The sequence below is a fragment of the Aplysia californica genome, unplaced genomic scaffold (assembly GCF_000002075.1).
Source record: "Aplysia californica isolate F4 #8 unplaced genomic scaffold, AplCal3.0 scaffold00188, whole genome shotgun sequence".
Classification (NCBI taxonomy): Eukaryota; Metazoa; Mollusca; class Gastropoda; order Aplysiida; family Aplysiidae; genus Aplysia; species Aplysia californica.
This window is the reverse complement of record NW_004797458.1, coordinates 58,006-78,151: the sequence shown is the minus strand read 5'-3', so window position 1 is coordinate 78,151 and position 20,146 is coordinate 58,006. Positions and strand designations below refer to the sequence as shown.

The following is a 20,146-nucleotide window of genomic DNA, read 5'->3' as shown; positions in this document are numbered from 1 at the left end:
AGGGTGCCGGGTGCCGGAGAGAGACAGACAGAGAGAGAGAGAGAGAGAGAGAGAGAGAGAGAGAGAGAGAGAGAGAGACAAAGGCAGGGAGCGACAGAAGTTGATGAGAATCTATTGTCTGACTGGTTTCTGCATTCATTGCGAGATGGTTTAGTTAGATGCTTACCTCTTCTTGTTTAAATTGATAGGTTGAGCTGAAAAGGTCAACCGTTTTGCGTCCTTTATGTTTTGACCCCCTCTATTGTAAGTGCAGTCGAACTTCCTCTAACAGTAACAGCCACCTGTCCATAACGATTACCTGTACAAACGACTGCCTCCCTCTTACCCGTTGCGTTTTAATATTTACTTAATGCAGTGCCCAAGACATCTACCTGTCTAAGACAACACCACTATTCTCATTGTCAGTGGGTGACCGCTTTGGACAGGTTGGCACTGTACCGCACACATACACACACACACACTCACACGCACACACACACTCACACACACACGCACACACGCGCGCACACACCCACACACCCACGCACACACCCACACACGCACTCACGCACATGCTCACACAGGCGCGTGCGCAGACACGCACACACACATTCATATATATTATGTATAATTATATATACACAAATATATGAGTATATCTAAATAAACTGTATGGTATGAGCACCTCGCATACACGCACTCAACTGCACGCGCTCCCGCGGACAGATATACAGACACGCATGCATACACACTCACAGATGCGTATATTATATATTTTATGTGTATTCAGCAGATTGTTCGTATTGTATTGGTGTATTTGCTCTAAGTCTAGACACTCTGTAGTCTCTGTTTAGACATTGTTTCGCCACATTCCTGCTAGAGTTTCTATAGGCCTTTGAAAGGCAACTGTGTGTGTGTGTGTGTGTGTGTGTGTGGTCTGTCAATGGGTGCTGTGGGGGGTAGTAACAGTGTTTGCTTTGTCAACGTTTAGTTTGTGTACGTTTGTTAGTTAGTGTGTGTGTGTGTGTGTGTGTGTGTGTGTGGACTGTCAATATTCTCAGTCATTGTATACGCGTACAATACACACACACACACATGCGCGCATTGGGGGGAAATCTATGAGTAAGTGGGTCAGCACAGCTGTCGCGTAGTGTGAGTCGCGCTCTGCTGGGTGGTTTTGATGGTTAGAGGGGAGCAAGGAGAAAAATAATCCGCGGAATGTGGAAGCTCATAAAGTAGCCGTAGTTATTGATTGAGTGATGGGATGAACTCGCTGTCTTTTGTAGAGAATTTAATTCTGAAGGGCGGTGTCAGTAGCTGTGATGGGCCTTTTGGAGATGGGCGCTGAATTTGGAGGTCCTGCCTCTTAAATAACTTAAATAATACAATGTAGTATTGATAAGGGTGTTAAACCCATAGAATTTGGAGGTCCTGCCTCTTAAATAAGTTAAATAATGGTGTTGATAGGGGCGTTAAACCCATACACTTACTTTTTTAGCAACTGTGACTGCGAGTCTGTGTGTCTGTGTTGCTGTCTAAAGGGTGTGGTGGGGAGAACGGTAGCCATTATAGGTACATTGTTTTGTCGAGAAATTAATCATCATAACAAGCGTGACTGGGAATTAACAGCTAGCAACTCATTGGGTTTTCTTGTTTTGTAGAAGTGAGTCAGCTCTAGCTGAACGCAGAGATAGAGAGAGAAATCGTATGGGACTTCCCAGGAAAGGACTGGTGAAATAATTAGTAGAGTCCTCGAAAAAGAATTCAGAAATTAAAAGCACCCAACAATTATTAACCACATTAACCACCCCCCCCCCCCCCCCTATTTTTAAGGTACGTGTGGGAAATTATGTTGGGGGGGTGGAGGGGGGGCGGGGGGAAGGAGAGTTATGAGGAAGAAAATTGTTAAATTGTTAACTTATTCAAAAAGTTCTAGGAATATTTTGTACTTAAACTGTAGATACAGTTAAGGCGTATCAAGTGTGAGTTTTATATATGGACCTTAAATTCTTTTTTTGGGGTATCATTTATCAGAGCATTTTATAGTCGGCGCAGATAAGACACACGTTCAGACAGTCAGACATTGATGTCTTCACAGGCCGGCCAACTGTCCCGCATTTCCTGGGACTCCAAGGTTGGGCAATCGGAAATTTGAGAGTTTGAGAGGCTTGCAACCTATGCAACATCCAAACAAGTCCCTCTTGACGTAGTTTTGTTCATTGCTACATAGTCAGGTGTTTTTAACTTTGGGTGTCCCTGATTGGCCTTGGAAAAAGTTTGCAAGCCTGTATTTAACCCTTCCAGCCCCAAGCGCGTATATTTTCAGCAGCGCTTGTACCTCCCTCCGTCCCAAGCGCGTATATTTTCAGTTTCGGGGGGTACCAAATTCGCGCATTTTTTTAAATGAGCAAACTTGATTAAACTTTAATTTTCTTATTACTTGTTCATTTATCTTTAAAAATTGGTATATGTTTTTATCAAAGCTACATTACAAAGATACTACATCACTTTTTAGAATGAATGCCTCTTTTTCTGAAATACTGCTGTATTGGCTGGGACTGGGGTTAGGGAGTGCACACAAATGGCTGGGGCTGGAAGGGTTAATGAAGTGTCTAGAGTTGTGTGCACACCAGAGTAGGTGTGGTAAAAATGATCTACATTGTTAATATTATTATTATTATTTAAGAAAATCAGAATCACTATTCAAAGCACAAAGCAGGAGAAAAGAAAATAAATGTTTGAAGCAAGTAGTAAGCTCCTCTCGGTGGGTGGTTGGTGGGTGCTCTGGTGTGGTTTGCTCCGTCTTTCCTATCAAACATCTGTCGTCCTTATCTCCCCTCCTTCTTTTTTATGTTTGTTACTCTCTTGTAACACCTCTAATCTTCTGGCGCTCATATGACCTTATGCAGTTGCGAGCACCGTAAAACCTTTACTAAAACAAAAAACGAGCTCCTCTCGATGATTGTCAGAAATGTATGGTGGTGTCTTTGGTTCTGGGGTTTTTATATCAACTTTAAAATCAGCAAGAGTCACCGTTCTTTGTTCACAAGCTATCCTTCCACTTAAGTATGATTTTCAAAATGAAAGGTCTGTTTTGAGTGAGTTAAAAACAAAGAGGGTAGGATGGGATCACCATATTTCCATCCAGATCTGGCTTTGGGGACTCTGAGGTATAGCGAAATCAGAGGGAGGGGGAGGGGGTGGGGTGGGTGTTGGGGGATGGGGGGTGGTGGGGTTGGGCTGGGTCTCGAGGGGTTAAGTAGCAGCCCATCTCAAAGTTGGCACAAATTTCCCATGTCTAGACTGTGACTTTGTGACTTTGTCTCAAAACTTGCTGTCCACTTGTTTTGTTGGTGGTCTGCCGCTCTGTGACCTGTGTTGTGTCCTTTTGCTTCTTATTCTTTTTGGTGGGTGGTTTGCAGGTGCTCTGCTGTGTGTGCTTTGCTCCTCCTTTCCTATCAAACATCTGTCGTCCTTATCTCTCCTCCTCCGTTTCTGTGTACGTTACTCTCTAGTAACACCTGAAATCTTTGCCACCTATATCGTGGCCTTCATTCAGTGTTGTAGTATGTCAAAGTTTGGAACAAAGGAAAATCAACTTTTTCTCAAGTGTGTTGTAGCGTTTGATGAGGTGCATCTAGTCTCTCTCCTCTTCTTAAAATAGTAACACATTTGGTGGAATTAAATATATTTTGTATGAAGATAGATTCTTGAGCAAAAGAAAACAGTTCCTTGCTTCTCCGAAAAACTTTGTATTTTGACATACGACAGTGGTGAATGATGGCGATGATATGACCTGTTAGTGTTGAAAGTGTCGTAAAACTTGTACTCCAACTCAACAAAAAAACTTCTTCTCCTTGACTGAACCAAACCAACAACTCCCCCCCACCCCCTTCCCCCCTCCTCTCCCCACTCTTCACATTTCTAGACGTGAGAGGTCACTCAGGCCGCGGCAAGGAGCGTCTGCCGGTCCGCCTCTCTCTGGCCACCAAAGGCTCGGAATCTCACGACGCCGTTGTCGGGGACAGCAGGGTCAGCGACCGACTGGCCACGCCCTCCTCGGGCGGCAGGATTAGTTTTAAGGGCTCTGGACTTCCGGTGCCGGTGGGAACCACCGACGGCTCAAAGTTCCGCAGGATGGCTGCCGACGGCCAGGCGAAGGGAAAACGTTGATGGGTTGTCACCGGGGATAACAACGTTCAGCGTTTCATCATCGACTTGCCATCTCTCTCTCAAAGAAGAAAGAAGAAGAAGAAGAGGAAGAGGAAGACGACGTGATCAGAGTTTTGATAATTGTTTATCTGTTCTTGATTCTGAATTTCTGCCTGTGGCTGACGGTTGGCGACAGCGACACTTGCTTTGCATAATGATGTACGTGTACCTGCACTATTTCTGGCCTTGTGAAAGGGTGGCCTAACTTGAAGAAGCTGCCGCGTTATCATGTACTCTAAGCGCGCCCTCACACCCCCACACCCCCCCACCGCTCACTTTTTAAAAACAGACAGGTGATGCCATTGGATGCAGGTTACTGGCATGATCGACGAAAGCAATATGTGATTTATTATCTCCGTGACTCATGGGATCACTAGTGTAGTCCCACAGGTAATGTTTTGCTTTGCTCTAGTACATATGAACCGAATCTCTGGGGGGGGGGGGGGTTGGAGTCCGTGGCAAGTCAATCATCGTACTCTGCAAAATATTATGGAAAATTGTTCTCATTTTCTCTCAGTAGATATTGTGATACATGAGGAAAGATTGCGTTACAGAGGGAAAAGTAGCCATGGCTTTTCTCAAACTATCCGAATATTTATTTTTGCCAGCTTTGTCTTCTTCGAGGCCTGTGTATATTGTTCTTTCTCCAATTTTGTCACTGGTGAAATTTTTGCTTACCCTGACGGGAAAAGTCCTTTTTTCTTAAATCACAATTCTTGTTTTGTGAAAATGTTGGGACTTTCTACTTTTTTTGTGTATTTTTTTTTTTTTAATGACTTTTTTTTTCCTTTCATGCAATCAATTAATTCATGAAGTTCTTTTACACCCCTTTATTAGATGTTGGACAATATGAATGTGATAAATCTCCTTAATGATAAAGAAATGGCTGGTTTGTGCGGTACAGTAGGCTTGGCCCGAGAACCCTGGTTTATTGGAGGGGGGAACTTTAGGAACATCAGGAATATTGAAGTTTTGGTCTTAGGTGATGACCCTCTGTGCTTGGAATCTGGACTGTGTTTGTTCCTGCCAGACAGGAGGAGAGATGATTGGGTTTAAGGCGATTGTCCTTTGACCTCTGTACTTGAGAGAGTGTCTACGATGATGACCAAAAAGCCGGTTGTAGCTGCTCTTAATGGGTTTTTTTTTTTCTTCTGTCAACTTGTACTTAAGTGTAACTCGTAGCTTTACTTCTCAGCCCTGAACTATTGGAGAATGATGTCAATGCCCAACAGTTATGTTTATAATCTTCCTTACTATTTTATCTGTGAGCTGTTGCATACTCGATGCCGCCTCATGTTTTACATGTTGCGACCTGTGCTTTCTTGTCCTGTCTCCCATTTGTGATAGTGAAAACAGGTCATAGCAAAAAGTGAGCTTAAGAAGAAGTCACATTTTCAAAGATAAAACAAAATGAAGACAGGACAAGAAAGCTTTGAGGTCGCGATGTAGGCTATCTGGCGTGTACGGGGCGGTTGAAATCTTATTTCTGTACATTGCACTAGAGCGTAGCAGCAACAATTTTGTGCTGAAGTAGACACAGTTCTTCACCATTTCTGGTAAGGCTTTCATTTTCCAAAGCTGACAAAATACTACGTTTTCATTGTTGGTGGGTTCTTCTTTCAACTAGACATTGATGCTTAATTTATGTGCTTATTCTAAGTCTGCCTGGTTTAGATTCAGAGGCAGAATTGTGAAATACCTTACTGCTATGAAAAGATAGAGGGCTGCTGTGTGTCTAATTTCTCTCCAGTTTCTCCGACACAGGCGCACCTGTGGGCATTATTGGGCAGTGAAGGTTTTCTGCAAACCCTAACTCAACTTGGTTTCTCTTATGAATATTCAATTTGTCCCTCAGCTATGCTTGAAGGATGTTTTTTCTGTAAATTTAAAGGCAGGACTTCCGTAACGAGCGACCATTTTACTTATATGAGACAGAGTAGAACAGAGGGGTAGGGTTTGGGGTAGGGTAGGGTTTAGGTTAATGATAGTGTTTGGGGTAGGGTTAGGGTTAGGTCTCCTCTTTATTGTTTTGTTGGGGTGGTGGTTCATTACCAAAGTCCTTCCAATTTAAATGTTGATGGGATTTGAATCGTTGTGTGTGAAAAGTTTTTCGATTATCTAAGGGATTGAAGGCCATTTTTTCTGGAAACTTATATGTGATGGGATGCAACTGGGTGTGTGTGTGTGTGAGACGCCTTTTGATGCCTTTGAGTTTTGAGTGTGTTGAGTGCTGGGCGTTGAGTTTATCGCTTAACGTGCAGTTGTTTTTGAACATGACAATTGTGGGCCACATCTGTGAATTCTTATTTCTATTGTTGTTTCACTATCTGTAAAGATAAGGATGGATGGGCGCTCCGTCAGCTCAGTGGTTGTCGTGCTGGACTAGTGGGCGGATGTCCCTGGTTTGAGACCCAGTCTGGGAGTTCTTGAAATTTTCGTTTTGTGGAGTTTTCCAAGCTCTCAGCCCTTTTGGCTCAGTGGCCCAGTCCTATCGGAGATGGGCATTGTTTTTGTAGGTCCCACCTCTTAAATAAGTAATATGAATCTAATAGTGTTGTTAAACTTGTACGCTTTGGGAGGAGGAGGCATGGTGAAAATATGGCATTGTCTGACCAAGTGAATTTTGCCATGTGTGTGTATGTGTGTGTGTGTGTGTGTGTGTGTGTGTGTGTGTGTGTGTGTGTGTGTGTGAGCTTTCTGTGTGAGTTAATGTGTGTGTGAGCTTTCTATATGAGTTTGTGTGTGTGTGTGTGCGTGCGTGCAAAGTCAAATTGTGCAAAAAATGTTTTACAGTAAACTTGGTGACTCTGAAGGAGATGGTTGGTGGGTGGTTGGCGGGTGCTCTGGTGTGGTTTGCTTCTTCTTTCCTTTCAAACATTTGTCGTCTTTATCTCCCCTCCTTCTTTTTCGTGTTTGTTACTCTCTTGTAACACCTCTAATCTTCGGCACTTATATGACCTTATTGTGTTGCAAGTGCCGTAAAACTCTTACTAAAACTAGGAGATGGTGGTGAGGACGCTCTAGTGGGCTCTGCTCCTTGAAGTGACCAGTGGCGCTCTTGTCTTTACCCGGTTATTTGCTGCCCTTCAGCACAATTGGTCATATAATTGCTGAAGATTTGAGGCGTTGCTAGAGAGTAACACACAAACATAAAGGAGAGATATGGATGATATATGTTTGATGGTTGGAAAGAAGGAGCAAATCACTGTAGAGTGTCCACCAACCACCCCAGTTGTGAAGCTGGAGAAGGTCATGTCGGAAGTGATGTAAATTGTGCAGGAGGTGAAAGTATGTACCATCAGTGACAGTCGAGCTGTGATAGAGTCAGACCTAAAGGCTTGAGTGTGTGAGTTCTACACCCCGAGACACAAATCGTACAACTTAATCTCTGGGCCTTGTTGGAGGAAAGAAATGGGAAGGGAGAACAGACCGTTCTTTTGAGGTGTGAACCATACTAGGATACCGGAGAAACCATATATAAGTGGCTAGCAAGTTACGTTTTTTTTGTTTTTTTTTTCTTTTCCTGTTTTTTTTTTTTTTTTACCACACAAATATCAAACTGAAGTGGTGTACGATGTCATCACTCTCAGTCCCTGGCTGTACATTGACACTTGAGATTTAATCGTTTCATATTACGTTGTTACTGATTTCATTCATACTTTCAACTACCTCTGTGCGTCGTCGACGTAAGTCCGGCGTGATGAGGGACATTACTCACCGTATGTACTGACCATTATCATTACTGACATGATGTGTGTAGTTTTTTGCCTGTCATATAGTCAGCAAGCTGCTCCATTGTTCTTAGCCCAGAGAACACAATTTTTCGGGAGTTGAAAAAAACACAGCCCCTAACTATTTCATGCTTTCAAAAGTTGTATGGCACTCATATGACCTTATGCAGTTGCGAGCCCCGTAAAACCTCTACTAAAACAACAAAAAACAAAAATTGTATTAAAATTATCTGGGTTGCCGACTATCCTGAATTTCCTGGTCCTACCAGGATTTGGCAATGAAGAATGTGGGAGAACATTCACCTCACTATACCACCTTGTGTTGCAAGTGTCGTAAAACTCTTACTAAAACTAAACATACCAGAACCAGTCTCACTTGATGGAGTTATGATTGTTGTTATTGGGTAGTCTGATCTCCTGATGTTGACTGGGCCTGAATGGGTTTGCAAACTGTTTGCAAGTTTGAAGTATGTGTCTTTTTTTTATCCCCAACATGTAGAATTTGAATTCTGGTAAAATGTTTATTGAGCTCATGCAATCGTTACCACAGCTTAAGAAACAGCAATAAAAATTTGTTGGTAAAAGTTTTGGGCTGAGTACATGGGAACAGCTGTCTGGCGATATTCTGGTTTTTGCTTATTGGTTTCACGGAATGGCGAATTGTTCATTATTACAGTAGTAATGTTGGAAGAGTTGAGATGGCAGGAGAAATATTGGTTTGTCATACACTTTGCCTTTGTATTTTTGCTTATTGTTTGCAGTTCTGGAAATGTTGGAGGTTAGTTATCATTAGTTGCTGGGAATTTTTAAAAATGTTTCAGATGTAAAGGAGTGACTCCTATCCATGAAGGGCAAATGTTGTCTTGATGGTAATTGTGAAGACAAATTGTGATTTATAAGGGGTTTCTTTCATCTGGTATGTGAAAATGGCTGCCAATGATTTTTGCATCTGAACCCTTCATTGGTTACTTCGATGAAATATTTTTTGGTTGTATCTCGTACTTGGGAGTGAGAGATTGCTACCTGTCTTTGTGTTGTTTTTGATTTGAAATAGAATGTATCCTTTAAATGAATTCAGACTTTTTTTCAGTTTGTTTATTTTGTTACACTTATTTTTGCATTTTGTGTATTTTTTAAAAAGTTTGTACATTTTATTTTATTTGAATCGGAATATTTGTGTGTGTGTGTAGATAATGCGTTCAATTTTTATTTGGGGAGGGGCTAGTGTTGCAGAATTGAATGTTACAGAAAACCGCAAGATGCTAACCTTTCGCAGTTGAAGAGGTAAACGTAAAAGTCTGCGGTTGTTTTTTTGGGGGGGTTGGGGGAGGGGGGAGTGTCTTACAGGGCTCGCATCTGCATAAGGTTATTTGAGCGCGGGACACGCCAAACATTTTCAGTTGGTAGGATATTTTGAATTTTGCCCGGCTGGCGGCCGAAGCTTACTCTTTATCGATTTTAGACCACCAAGGGATCTTTTAACGTGCGCAACTTGCACACGGGACCTCCGAGATTTTTTGCCCTTGTCCGAGAAGGCTCGGTGTAGATCTTTCCTACCCTAAGATTTGCGGTTCTTTATGGGAGTTGGTGGTTAGAGAAAGTTGAGTAAGAGTTTGGACATAGATGAGATAGTTGACTCACTGGCTTGGTCAGGGTTGTGCTGACATTTTGCAGGGTTTGCTACTCCTACAGTCACCTCTTTAATTAACACCACCCAGTACAGTCTGAGACAATTTGGTTGCTTTTAAGGACAAGCGGGCTGACCCAGGTTTTTGGGGGTTTCCAGAAATCTTAACCTATGCCAAAAATGGACATTGCCCTACCTGTAGGAGAAGTTTGGTTTATTGGTGTGTATATTTGTTTGGTTTTTAGAGAAAATTCTCCTTGTCTTTTAAAGAAACTGAATAAGGATCCAAAAACTTAACCTTCGATTTTCTTAGCATTTTTTGGGATAGCCCCATTGTGCTTAAAAGCGACCATTTATAAAGCATTACATAAGGAGCACAAGTTATTTAGACAAAGAAGTCGAGGTTTGCTGTGTGCTGTGTGATGTGAGGAGGACAGTATTGTACACATTTTTGTTTATTGTTATAGAATGCTTCGGTTTGTTTTCTTCACTTTTCTGTCCTGTTCCTCGTGTTGTTTTAAAATCTTAATTTCACCAATACTGGTGGTATCTTGGTTTTGTTTTTCATTTGCTACTTTAAGGATGGCTACTGGAGGCAGGGTTTTTTGTTTCTTTGTTTTTTGTTTGTTTAAAAATGTTTTCCTTTTCTTTTTCTTTCTTTTTTTTTTGTTGTTGTTGAATTTGAATTGAAATTGCCGTTGAAGCCACAGTAAGGGTTTGACAGTGTATTGTTGTTTTTCTCTCACTTGATGCACATGTACAGAATGTCACTGTTTGTGTGACTGCTTGCTATGTCTGTCTGATCATGTGACCAGCGGGGAGTGTCGGTTGTGACTGGTCAACCACGCAGTTGCGTTGAAATCATGCAAATTTTCTCCATTGAATGGGCTGGTGGGAAATGGAACAAGTCGTCCTGTCCAAAGGTCCACCGTGCGTGCTGCTGTTTTGTTGTATGTTTGTGTTTTATTTCTGTTCTTTCATGTGCAGAGGTGGCTCGAAGACACAGGTGTCAAACTCAGTATCTCGGGGGGGGGGGGGCTAGCTACAAACTCACGCAATGTTGTGGGCCAATCTGGACAAGCACATCATTGAGCAGTGGACAACTGAACTTTAACCCTATCCGTGCATCGTGTTTTACTGTCGTATCCATACGACGTGGGGAACTCTGTGCCACCACTTTCCAAAGAGGAAATTTACTCGTTAATGTGATCCGTACGCTGTACATAGCAGTCTGTCAAAATGATTTTTTGGAGAAATACTGAAAGTTTTAAAAGTGAAGAATACAACCTAGGGTGTACGGATAGGGTTAAAAACTCCCCACGGAAATATGAATTTAAAAGGGCACAAATCTTGGCACGCCAATTTTTCACTCCAGTGTCAATTTGTCAGACCTGGATGTTCGGCATCTTTTCTTTGTCGTTTTCTATCAACTTGTACTTAAGTGTAACTTGCATTTTGTGTATGTTTGGAGTAAGGTTTTGTGTTATGATGGTGATTATCAGGATGCATTATCTAAAAATCTCTCGTGGGTTGGATATAGTTGTTTGCCAGACGGGATGCGGCCCGCTGGCTTTAAGTTTGACACCTGTGCTCTAAGAGATTTGACAATCGGCAGTTGGCCTTGTATTGAAAGAAGGGTGAACACTTAAAATAGATAATACAGGGGCAAGTTGAGTACTGGCCTGACATTGTGTGTGTGTGTGTGTGTCCGTGTTCTGAACAAAATGTTGCATGTTCCGTACTCTGTAAAAAAAATATTACATGACTACCAACCACCTCACATGCTGTAATTATTTTCATCTAATTTGACGGTTGTCGTCATCTTCGTTATCATCATCTTCGTTATCATGATCTACGTTATCATCATCATCATTCAAGTTTTTGTTATGAAGATAAGGGAGGTGGACCAGGGCAAGACGTGTTAAGGCCCCCACCCCCCGAGGTAAACACGAAACATTTGTAGATGCAGTTCTCACAGTTGTAGTGCTTTCTTTCTTCCTATGTTGTCACAAGAGGTTTTTTTCTGCTTTAGTTCTGACTGGGCATAGGTTGTTTGAGGTCTCACTGCAGTGTTCAGACTTGTATCTCACTGCAGTGTTCAAACTTGTATCTCACTGCAGTGTTCAGACTTGTATCTCACTGCAGAGTTCAGACTTGTATCTCACTGCAGAGTTCACAATTGTATCTCACTGCAGTGCTCAGACTTGTATCTCACTGCAGAGTTCACAATTGTATCTCACTGCAGTGCTCAGACTTGTATCTCACTGCAGTGTTCAGACTTGTTTCTCACTGCAGTGTTCAGACTTGTATCTCACTTCAGTGTTCAGACTTGTATCTCACTGCTGTGTTCAGACTTGTATCTGACTGCAGTGTTCAGAATTGTACAGCTGGATTTCTTCTCTTCTCTCACTAGTGTTTATCATGACTGTACAGAGTTTTCCTATGTCGGCCCCTTCTCGTTTTGCTCTCTATGTGTAGCTTCTTCCTTTGAGACCATTTCCCCCTCTGCCCACCCACCCCCTATCCCTAGCTCTCCCGATATTTGTAGAGGATTTTTCTGTTCACTGAACAAAATGTTGTGATATTTGTTAGGTGATCAACAAATGATGTCAGTTTTTTTTTAGTCAAGGTTGAATTGAAGGTCAGTATAATACCGTCGACTCATTTGTTACATGATATTCTTTGTGAGGAATGTTCCTCCGATTGAAAGTGGTAGCTTTGGATGTAGACTTTCATCTCTGTTATTTCGATTCCTTTGATAGTGTTTCCCTCACACGTTGTTCTTTTGCTAAGTGTGCTAGTGTTTAAAGGTAGTGTTTCAAGCTAGTGTTTCAAGCTAGTGTTTCAAGCTAGTGTTTCAAGCTAGTGTTTCAAGCTAGTGTTTCGAGTTATTGTGCAGTAGTAGGTGTTCCAGCCGCTGCTAGTTGTCTGTAGTGCTAGTGCTGTAGAATTACGATGTGAAAGCTGATGTTGTGCCTTTCCCCGATACCGGAGGCTCGTTGCAGATGGGGTCGGGTCGGGTCAGGTTGATTGCCCGACTCGTTACCTGAAAACAGAACGAGTTTGTTTATGGGGCGACGAGTCAGGCGCGATCGGCTTGTGCCATGATAACTGCTTTGTGCCCTCAAGCCTCAATCTCCGCCTGACCCGACCTGATCCCCCAAATGGGTACCCCATGTAAGCCACCCTTGCTTTGCTCTCTTTCCTATCAAACATTCGTCATCCTTATTAGTTCTCCTCATTTTCTGTGAGTTCCTGTCTAGTAGCACCAAACTTTTGTCCCGTGTTTGGCCTGTTTGTATTGCAAGTGCCACAAAACTCCTTTTACAACTGAACTAAGCTCCTCTTCCTGCCCTCTTGCCAGTCTGTGGCACCGTCACTTGTCCTTCAATCCATCTCCTTGTCCTTCAATCCGTCTCCTTGTCCTTCAATCCGTCTCGTTGCTATGCAGTCATTGCTATGTTGTAACTTTCTGGCTCTGTAGTAAAGCTGGGCAAAGAAGCAATTCCGGAACCACGACTAATGCAAGGGAAGAAAAGTTTCCTTTCCCGAAACCCAACGGTTACCAACTATTTTAATCATTAAAATCTTCGTTAAAAAAAAAATTTATCTTTGAAAAATAAAAGTTGCTTTGGAGTGTTCCGAAATCAAGGTTATCCTAAATCCTGAAGACTGAAGATGTTCGGAGCCAACCAGGTAACCACCGGTAGAAATCACATCATTAGAAAGTAAGTAATTGGGATCGGAGTCGATTCCTACGATTCCTAGCTTTCAATAATCGGGAACCTAGCCGCCCAGCACTACTCTGTAGTGACGTTGTCTTTCCCCAATGCCTGCAGGTGGTAGGAGGGTGACACTGGTAGCTCCTACTTCTTCTCCCCCTCCCCTCCCCCCCCCTCTCTTGTTGTTTCTGCCTGTCTGTCTCAGGCTAAAAATATACTGACACGGCACAACTGAAGTGCGCCGCGAATCGGACGAGCAGCTAGGTCGGAAGTGGTGATCCCATAGGTCAGCGCAACTCCGTCCGAACTGGTAAAAAAAATGGCGCTGAGCAGGCGTAGACAGCTCAGTGGTGGGTGCTCAGTGGTCGGTCCCCCCCCTTTTGTTGTATCTCCACGGCGTCCCGGAACACTCCGATAGCAGGGCGAGCCTGTCGGCACGCAAAGAAGTGCTGCAGGCACGCATGTCTCTTTGGGTCCTCACGACTCCTCACGTCTAGTCGTGTCGGTGAAATCACCGATAGGAAATAAAGAGGAGCGCACGACTTTTTTCTCGTCGCACTTCAATTGTGCGTGGCAGTAGATTTTCAGTGTAATGTCTTCCCCGCACTCTAGGACAGTTGTGCTGTCGGTGTTCTTCTCTTTTCTCCAACAAAGTTTCGTAGTTGAGCGATAGAGAAGAGAGTTGACAACAACCCTGTCTCGGTGTTGTCACTGTATCTAGGGACTGAGGACCAGCAGATTCAGACACTTATGCAGTTGTGAGCGCAGTAAAAGCTTGACTAAACTAAAAAACTAAAGATTCAGACAGCCTCTAAAGTAACCATAGACTGCTGGACTTTATTTCCTCTCTGCTGGACTGGTTAGACTCTTTGTCTTTGCATACGAAAGACAAGTTTCCTGGTTGAAAAGTGCCACTGGTAGATCCTACTTCTTTACTGTTGTTTCCGTCTGTCTGTCAGTCTGTCTAAACCCCCCCCCCAGCAGTAAATGACCGTCATTGTCAATGTGCTTCTCTTTACTCAAGCGACCAAATGTAGAAGTGAGCTTGATTCTTGCGGAGATGTCGATTTTTGTTGCGGATCTCTGTAACTTTCTGACGTGATACTGTATCTCACTCTGCCCAGATTGGGCCTGACGGGAAAGGTGGAAACAACCGGCCTCCTCATTGGTCTTTTTTTGTGTTGTTGGGAGTTTGCAACATTTACTTTTTCAGATAGCTGGTGTGTCTTACAGTTAGTATACAACGCAGTCCGCTTAAACGGAACACTGGTAATCTGAAAACAGCAGTTATAAGATACATCTTTATTGTCCAGATCCTGGCACATTGGTTTGGTGTTCCACCACGAGCACACACACACACACACACACACACACACACACACACACACACACACACACGTGCACACACATGCACACACAAGTAGGCTTACAATCACATGCATAATATAAATGAGCAGCAAAGTAGAAAGTAGAGTCCCCAATACTTTTTCCCTTCGCTTTTTGAGCGATCTCATCTCTCGCCCCGAAAATCTGGCTAACCTGAAGAAAATTACACAGTGCGGAAGGTTTCGGTTTAAGTGGACTCCACTTGCGGTCTCACTTTTTTTGCTGTCACTTCTTCGATGTTTGATCAACTGTCTTGACAGGGAGAGGTTTTTCATGGGAGAGTTTGCATGTGTCTGTTCTGTCCCATCTTTCTATTGCTTCGAGCAAGTAGGTTTGTTAGGTAGAACTGTTATTGTCATGTCTTATGTCAGTGCTCTATTCTATAGGAGTGACATTTTTCTATTTCTCTTTTCTTCTCAGAGATTTTGGTTGTGTTTTTGGGGTTTGTTTTTTTGTTGTAATAGCTTGGGTGTGGTGTGAAGAGTACATAGCTCTGTCTTGCCGATATTACCGCCACCCCCTTTCTTTTGTTGATAGACACGTGACAGATCGTACTTTTTGGTTTCCATGGATTGTGTTTCAGGGGGCGTCTGTGGTGTAGCGATTGAGCGCTTCGCTGTCGCACGCACGAGACCTGGGTTTGATTCCTGAGCAGAGAGATATTTTGATTGAATATTTCTGTCTTTCTGCTGGGATGTTGTATCCCTCTCAGCCCGGGTTGACCCTGACAGGCATGGTCGAAGCCTGCCTCCTGAATGATCTGACGTGCGTTGATGCGGGCATAAAATCATTACATTAAAAATCCCCCCCCAAAAACGATGATCTTATTGGAAAGTTGTGTCGTAGGTTTGGTTTTCCCACATGAAGTTTTCATTTGTTTTGCCGCTCGGGCTCAAAGCGTAGCCATTTTGTTTGTCATGGCAGTGTCGTTGTCGTTGCATCTGTTTGTTCTTTCTTGTACATACCACCTTGGTAGAGAGGTGTACGTGTCCTGCATTGTGATCAAGTTTACCATAATAAACAAAATACAATCACCACTGAGACACATTTTTCCTTTGTGTGTTTGTGTGTAGTTGTGGATTTGTGTTCCCAAAGGAGGGATATTATTAACATGTTCTTCTCCACAATAGAATTTTAAACGGGCTGATTTATCAATGTCATGCTCCTACTGTGCGGGAACAACATAAGGGGAACTGCTGCTTTTTCTTTCCTCATCCTTACTATCGTCATTTTACCTGTACTTCTTTTGTATGTTTGTCACACTCTTGTGACCCACTGTTTCCAGGGTGCCTTTACTTTATAGTCAAAGCAGACTTTGTGTTGTTGAAGCTAGAGAGGTGAGCAGAGTAAGTCTGATTTCCCTGTAAGGACTTCTCTTTTGACATCCACCCCTTGGCGCTCATATGACCTTATGCAGTTGCGAGCGCTGTAAAACCTCTTTTAAAACTTTTAAAAAAGGTTTGTGTGATATCTTGGCAGGAAAAATGAGTACAGTTGAGTAGGAAGAAGATGGCAAGGACAGTGTCTAGTCTTTATAGGCTAGCTGTGCTCTAAATTGAAAGTAAAGTTGAATGTAGCGGATCGCCGAGGTGGATCAAAAGTTGTCTTTTTTCCCCCCCTAGGAATTATGTTTTTGTTTTTGGTAGCTTTTACTTTTGTTTTTTCCTCAGTGTTTGTGTGTGTGTCACCTTTTTCTGTAACTTTGTTCTGCCCTTTTTGTCAATTTCCCCTCTTTTTGTCCCTCCTATTTGTTGCCGATTTTATTCCTTATTGGGTGGGTGTTTGGCAGGTGCTACGGTGTGGTTTGCTCCTTCTTTCCTATCAGACATCCATCCTCCTTTTCTCTCCTCTTTCTTTCCTATCAGACATCCATCCATCTTTTCTCTCCTCCTTCTTTTCTATCAGACATCCATCCTCCTTTTCTCTCCTCCTTCTTTCCTATCAGACATCCATCCTTCTTTTCTCTCCTCTTCCTTTTAGTTGAAAATTCTCTCAAGTGACACCACTAGTCTTCGACACTCATATACCCCTGCCTCGTTTGCCTTCAGCGAAAGCGAAGATTTTCAATACCTTTATGGTGATTCAAATGTCCTAGAAACCTCAGCACTGAATAACTCGTTTCCCTTGTCCCTTTTTGATTCAAATGTCCTCTAAATAACTCTATTTCTCTTCTCCCTTGTTGATTCAAATGTCCTAGAAAACGCTTGTACCCTAAATAACTATCTCCCACACCTCTCTTCCCCCAGACGTGTCCCCTCGTCCCATCTCGAGAGAGCGCGAGCGCCGGACCAGCACCCGCCTCCACCGCGGGATCCCGACCAGCACGGACCTGCAGCGGGAGGCGACGCGCGTGTCGATGGGTGGGCCGCCCGTGCAGCAGGGCAGCCTACTGGCGGGGTTGGGGCCACGGCGCGGGAGTGCCTCCAAGGAAGACGTGCCGCGCTCGGGGTCCTCCAAACACGTCCGCAATAAGTGAACAACTACAAAGTCGAGTGAACGTCTTGTCTGAGCTCAGCGGATGTGCACAATAAGTGAACAACAAAATTAGTGAACTTAAAGGTTGAGCTCAGTGGATGTCCGCAAGAAGTGAACACAAAATTAGTGAACATGTAGTTTGATCTCAGTGGATGTCCGCCATAAGTGAACAACAAAATTAGTGAACTTAAAGTTTGAGCTCAATAGACTCACTGTGAGTGAACAACAAAATTAGTGAACATGTAGTTTAAGCTCAGTGGATGTCCGCAATAAGTGAACAACAAAATTAAGTGAACGTCTTTGAGCTCGGTGTAGTCCTCAATAAGTGAACACAATTTGACTGTTTCGTGTAAGTCTCCGCCATGTGCCATTTTGAAAAGTGACATGTGGCAGATTCTTACACAGAGTTGTTGAAATGTGAACATTTAGTCAGGGCTCTGTGGGTGTCCGCCATAAGTGAACACAAAATTAGTGAACATAAAGTTTGAGCTTAGTGGATGTCCGCAATAAGTGAACACAAACTTAGTGAACATAAAGTTTGAGCTCAATAGACTTTCTCTGTGACTGAACAACAAAATTAGTGAACATGTAGTTTAAGCTCAGTGGATGTCTGCAATAAGTGAACACAAAATTAGTGAACATAAAGTTTAAGCTCAGTGGATGTCCGCAATAAGTGACCACAAAATTAGTGAACGTAAAAGTTTGAGCTCAGTAGATGTTCACAGTGAGTGAACACAAAAGTGAATATATGTAGTTTGAGCTCTGTGGATGTCCGCCATATATGAACACAAAATTAGTGAACGTGTAGCTTGAGCGCAGTGGTGATAGGGAGCGTTGTGTGGTCGTGTGGCAGGTTTCAGCGGGCGGGGAAAGTTGTAGTGTGAATGTGGGAGGGTCTTCGGATAGGGTGTTTCCCGTCCCTTTTGTAAAAGATAAGATTTGAAATGCAGTTGTAGAGCGTTAAGACTTTTTTGCTGCTCTCACTCGAGTGTACATGAAATGCTGCTCTCAATCAAATGGATATGATGTACAAGTGTAGGAATTTTACACCGCACGGATTCCAATAATTCAATGTGAACTGTAAATGTAGGGCCTCGGTGCGTTTGACACCTGGCTCAGTCAAGTAAGTAAGTCTCACGTCAGAGTGCTGAGAATATTTGTGAGGTGTGTTGACTAAATGAGCTACTTCTCGCAATTCGCAAATGCAGATATCAACGGAAAATTGATACAAGGGCAGAATGTGCAGATTTTCAACTGATGCCGTTTTCTTTAAAGTGTGAAGCGTTATTTATTATTTCATGATAAAAAGATACAAACTCCACCTATGAGTTTGACATTTAGTTCCATCGGCAGAGTAGTAACACATTTTGTCAGCATAGCTCACACGTAAAAAGCCATGTGTTTGTTGTTTGTGGTTCATGGTGTGCGAATGCAGCGCTTGAGAGAGTGAGGAAGGAGCAGGGGGGGGTCTCCAGTACCTTTGTGATTGATTTGCCTTTATCTGACACTTGAATGAGATTTGATCCTAATACTTAAAATGTAAAGACAGTGTGTCTCTTCTTTGTGTCTTTGATGAAGAGAAAGAGTCTTTGGGATTCTTGAAATGTTGGTGAAAAGGAAAGAAATTGTGTGTGTATTTTGTTGTACTTTAATACCTCTAAATGAAGACCAAAGAAGTAATTTGTGTGGGATCCTGGTGAAATCAGGCGCTCGTCGAAATATTGAAACTGAAGAAACTGACATTTTTTTGCCTGTAGGGTTATTTTTTATTCATTCTTTTTTTGGTTCAGCACCTTTATGTCTACTTAAAAATACATTTATACGTTAGTTTTACAGAAAACGTTGATTAAAGGCAACAAAAAAAATGTAGATTTTCAGTTTCCAAGGACGTTCAAGCTTTGAAAGTTACCAAACTGTGATGGCCATTTTCTCGTTAAATTTACCTCTGACATCAGGTGACCCCCTCCCCTACCTCCTTTAATCACAAATATCTGGACTTCTGTTTGAGATAGATAGAGGTGTGGGGTTGTTGTTTTTTTCACCAAAGCAAGACAAATGAACAAGCTTCAGGAAATTGTCTGCTATTGTCGAGTAGAAAAGTGGGTGTCTCAGACAGGAGAACATCTTACACAGGGTTATTGTAATGTTAAAAAAGAAGTGCACGGAGGGAAATGGGAAGTGGCCATTTGTACAGATGGTTGTCGTATAATACAAAGGAGGGTCGTTTAACACTTTGCCATCATATTTTTGGGAAAGTCCAAAGAAACTGAGTGGTAAACATCGCCAGTCGACGAGATGAGGCAGCAAAGTGTTAACCTTATGCAGTTGCGAGCGCCGTAAAACTCTTACTAAACTAACTAAGCAGGTTGAGCTGTAACTCCACATGCCCGAAACTTGACTGACGAGCGCCTGAATCTACCATGTCCCGACACATTTGGTTCAGCTGTAGTGTTGGTGCGTGTGGTAGTACAGAGAGCAGATACTACAGTGCAGCCTCTCTATAACGACATCATCGTCGGGACCAGAAAAGAATGTCTTTATCGAGAGTTGTCCTTATAGAGAGGCAACCAAAAATTACTGATGATATATAAGAAAAACAAGAACTGGGACCTGGGCATCGTGTCGCTATATAGAGGGCGTCGTTACATCGAAGGTCGTTATAGAGAGGCTGCGCTGTAGTGAGACAGCTTCCCGCTGGCAGAGTCCTCCGCTGACGTCATGTCGGGGGGAGAAAAGCCTTTCTTATTGTCACCCTAAGTGAGTGGTTGTGACGTTTTTTCACTTCTTATCCTGCCAAGCACTTGTAACATCTCTAATGTCTGTCTGTCTGTCTGTCTGTCTGTCTGTCTGTCTGTCTGTAATAATAATAATAATAAATAGTATTTGTATAGCGCATATCCCCGCTCAACAGCAGGCTCTATGCGCTTTACACTATATCTGTCTGTCTGTCTGTCTGTCTGTCTTCCTGCCTGTCTGTCTGTCTGACTGTCTGTCTGTCTGACTGTTTGTCTGTC

At 42.9% G+C, this 20,146-nt stretch overlaps 1 protein-coding gene across 4 annotated transcripts in view; it reads left to right on the top strand.

Annotated features, from left to right (window-relative positions):
- LOC101861207 (casein kinase I) overlaps positions 1-18,821 on the top strand; it is a 46,524-nt gene extending 27,703 nt beyond the window's left edge. For 3 of the 4 annotated variants that reach the window (XM_005098619.3, XM_005098618.3, XM_005098621.3), the window contains exon 9: positions 3,908-6,808. In XM_005098619.3, coding sequence (XP_005098676.1) covers positions 3,908-4,152 — 245 coding nt within the window. In that variant the 3' untranslated portion in view covers positions 4,153-6,808. Of the gene's footprint in view, positions 1-3,907; positions 6,809-16,903 lie in introns of those variants that run through there. The other variant, XM_005098620.3, reaches the window with a different exon arrangement.
- The last annotated feature ends 1,325 nt before the right edge of the window (positions 18,822-20,146 follow it).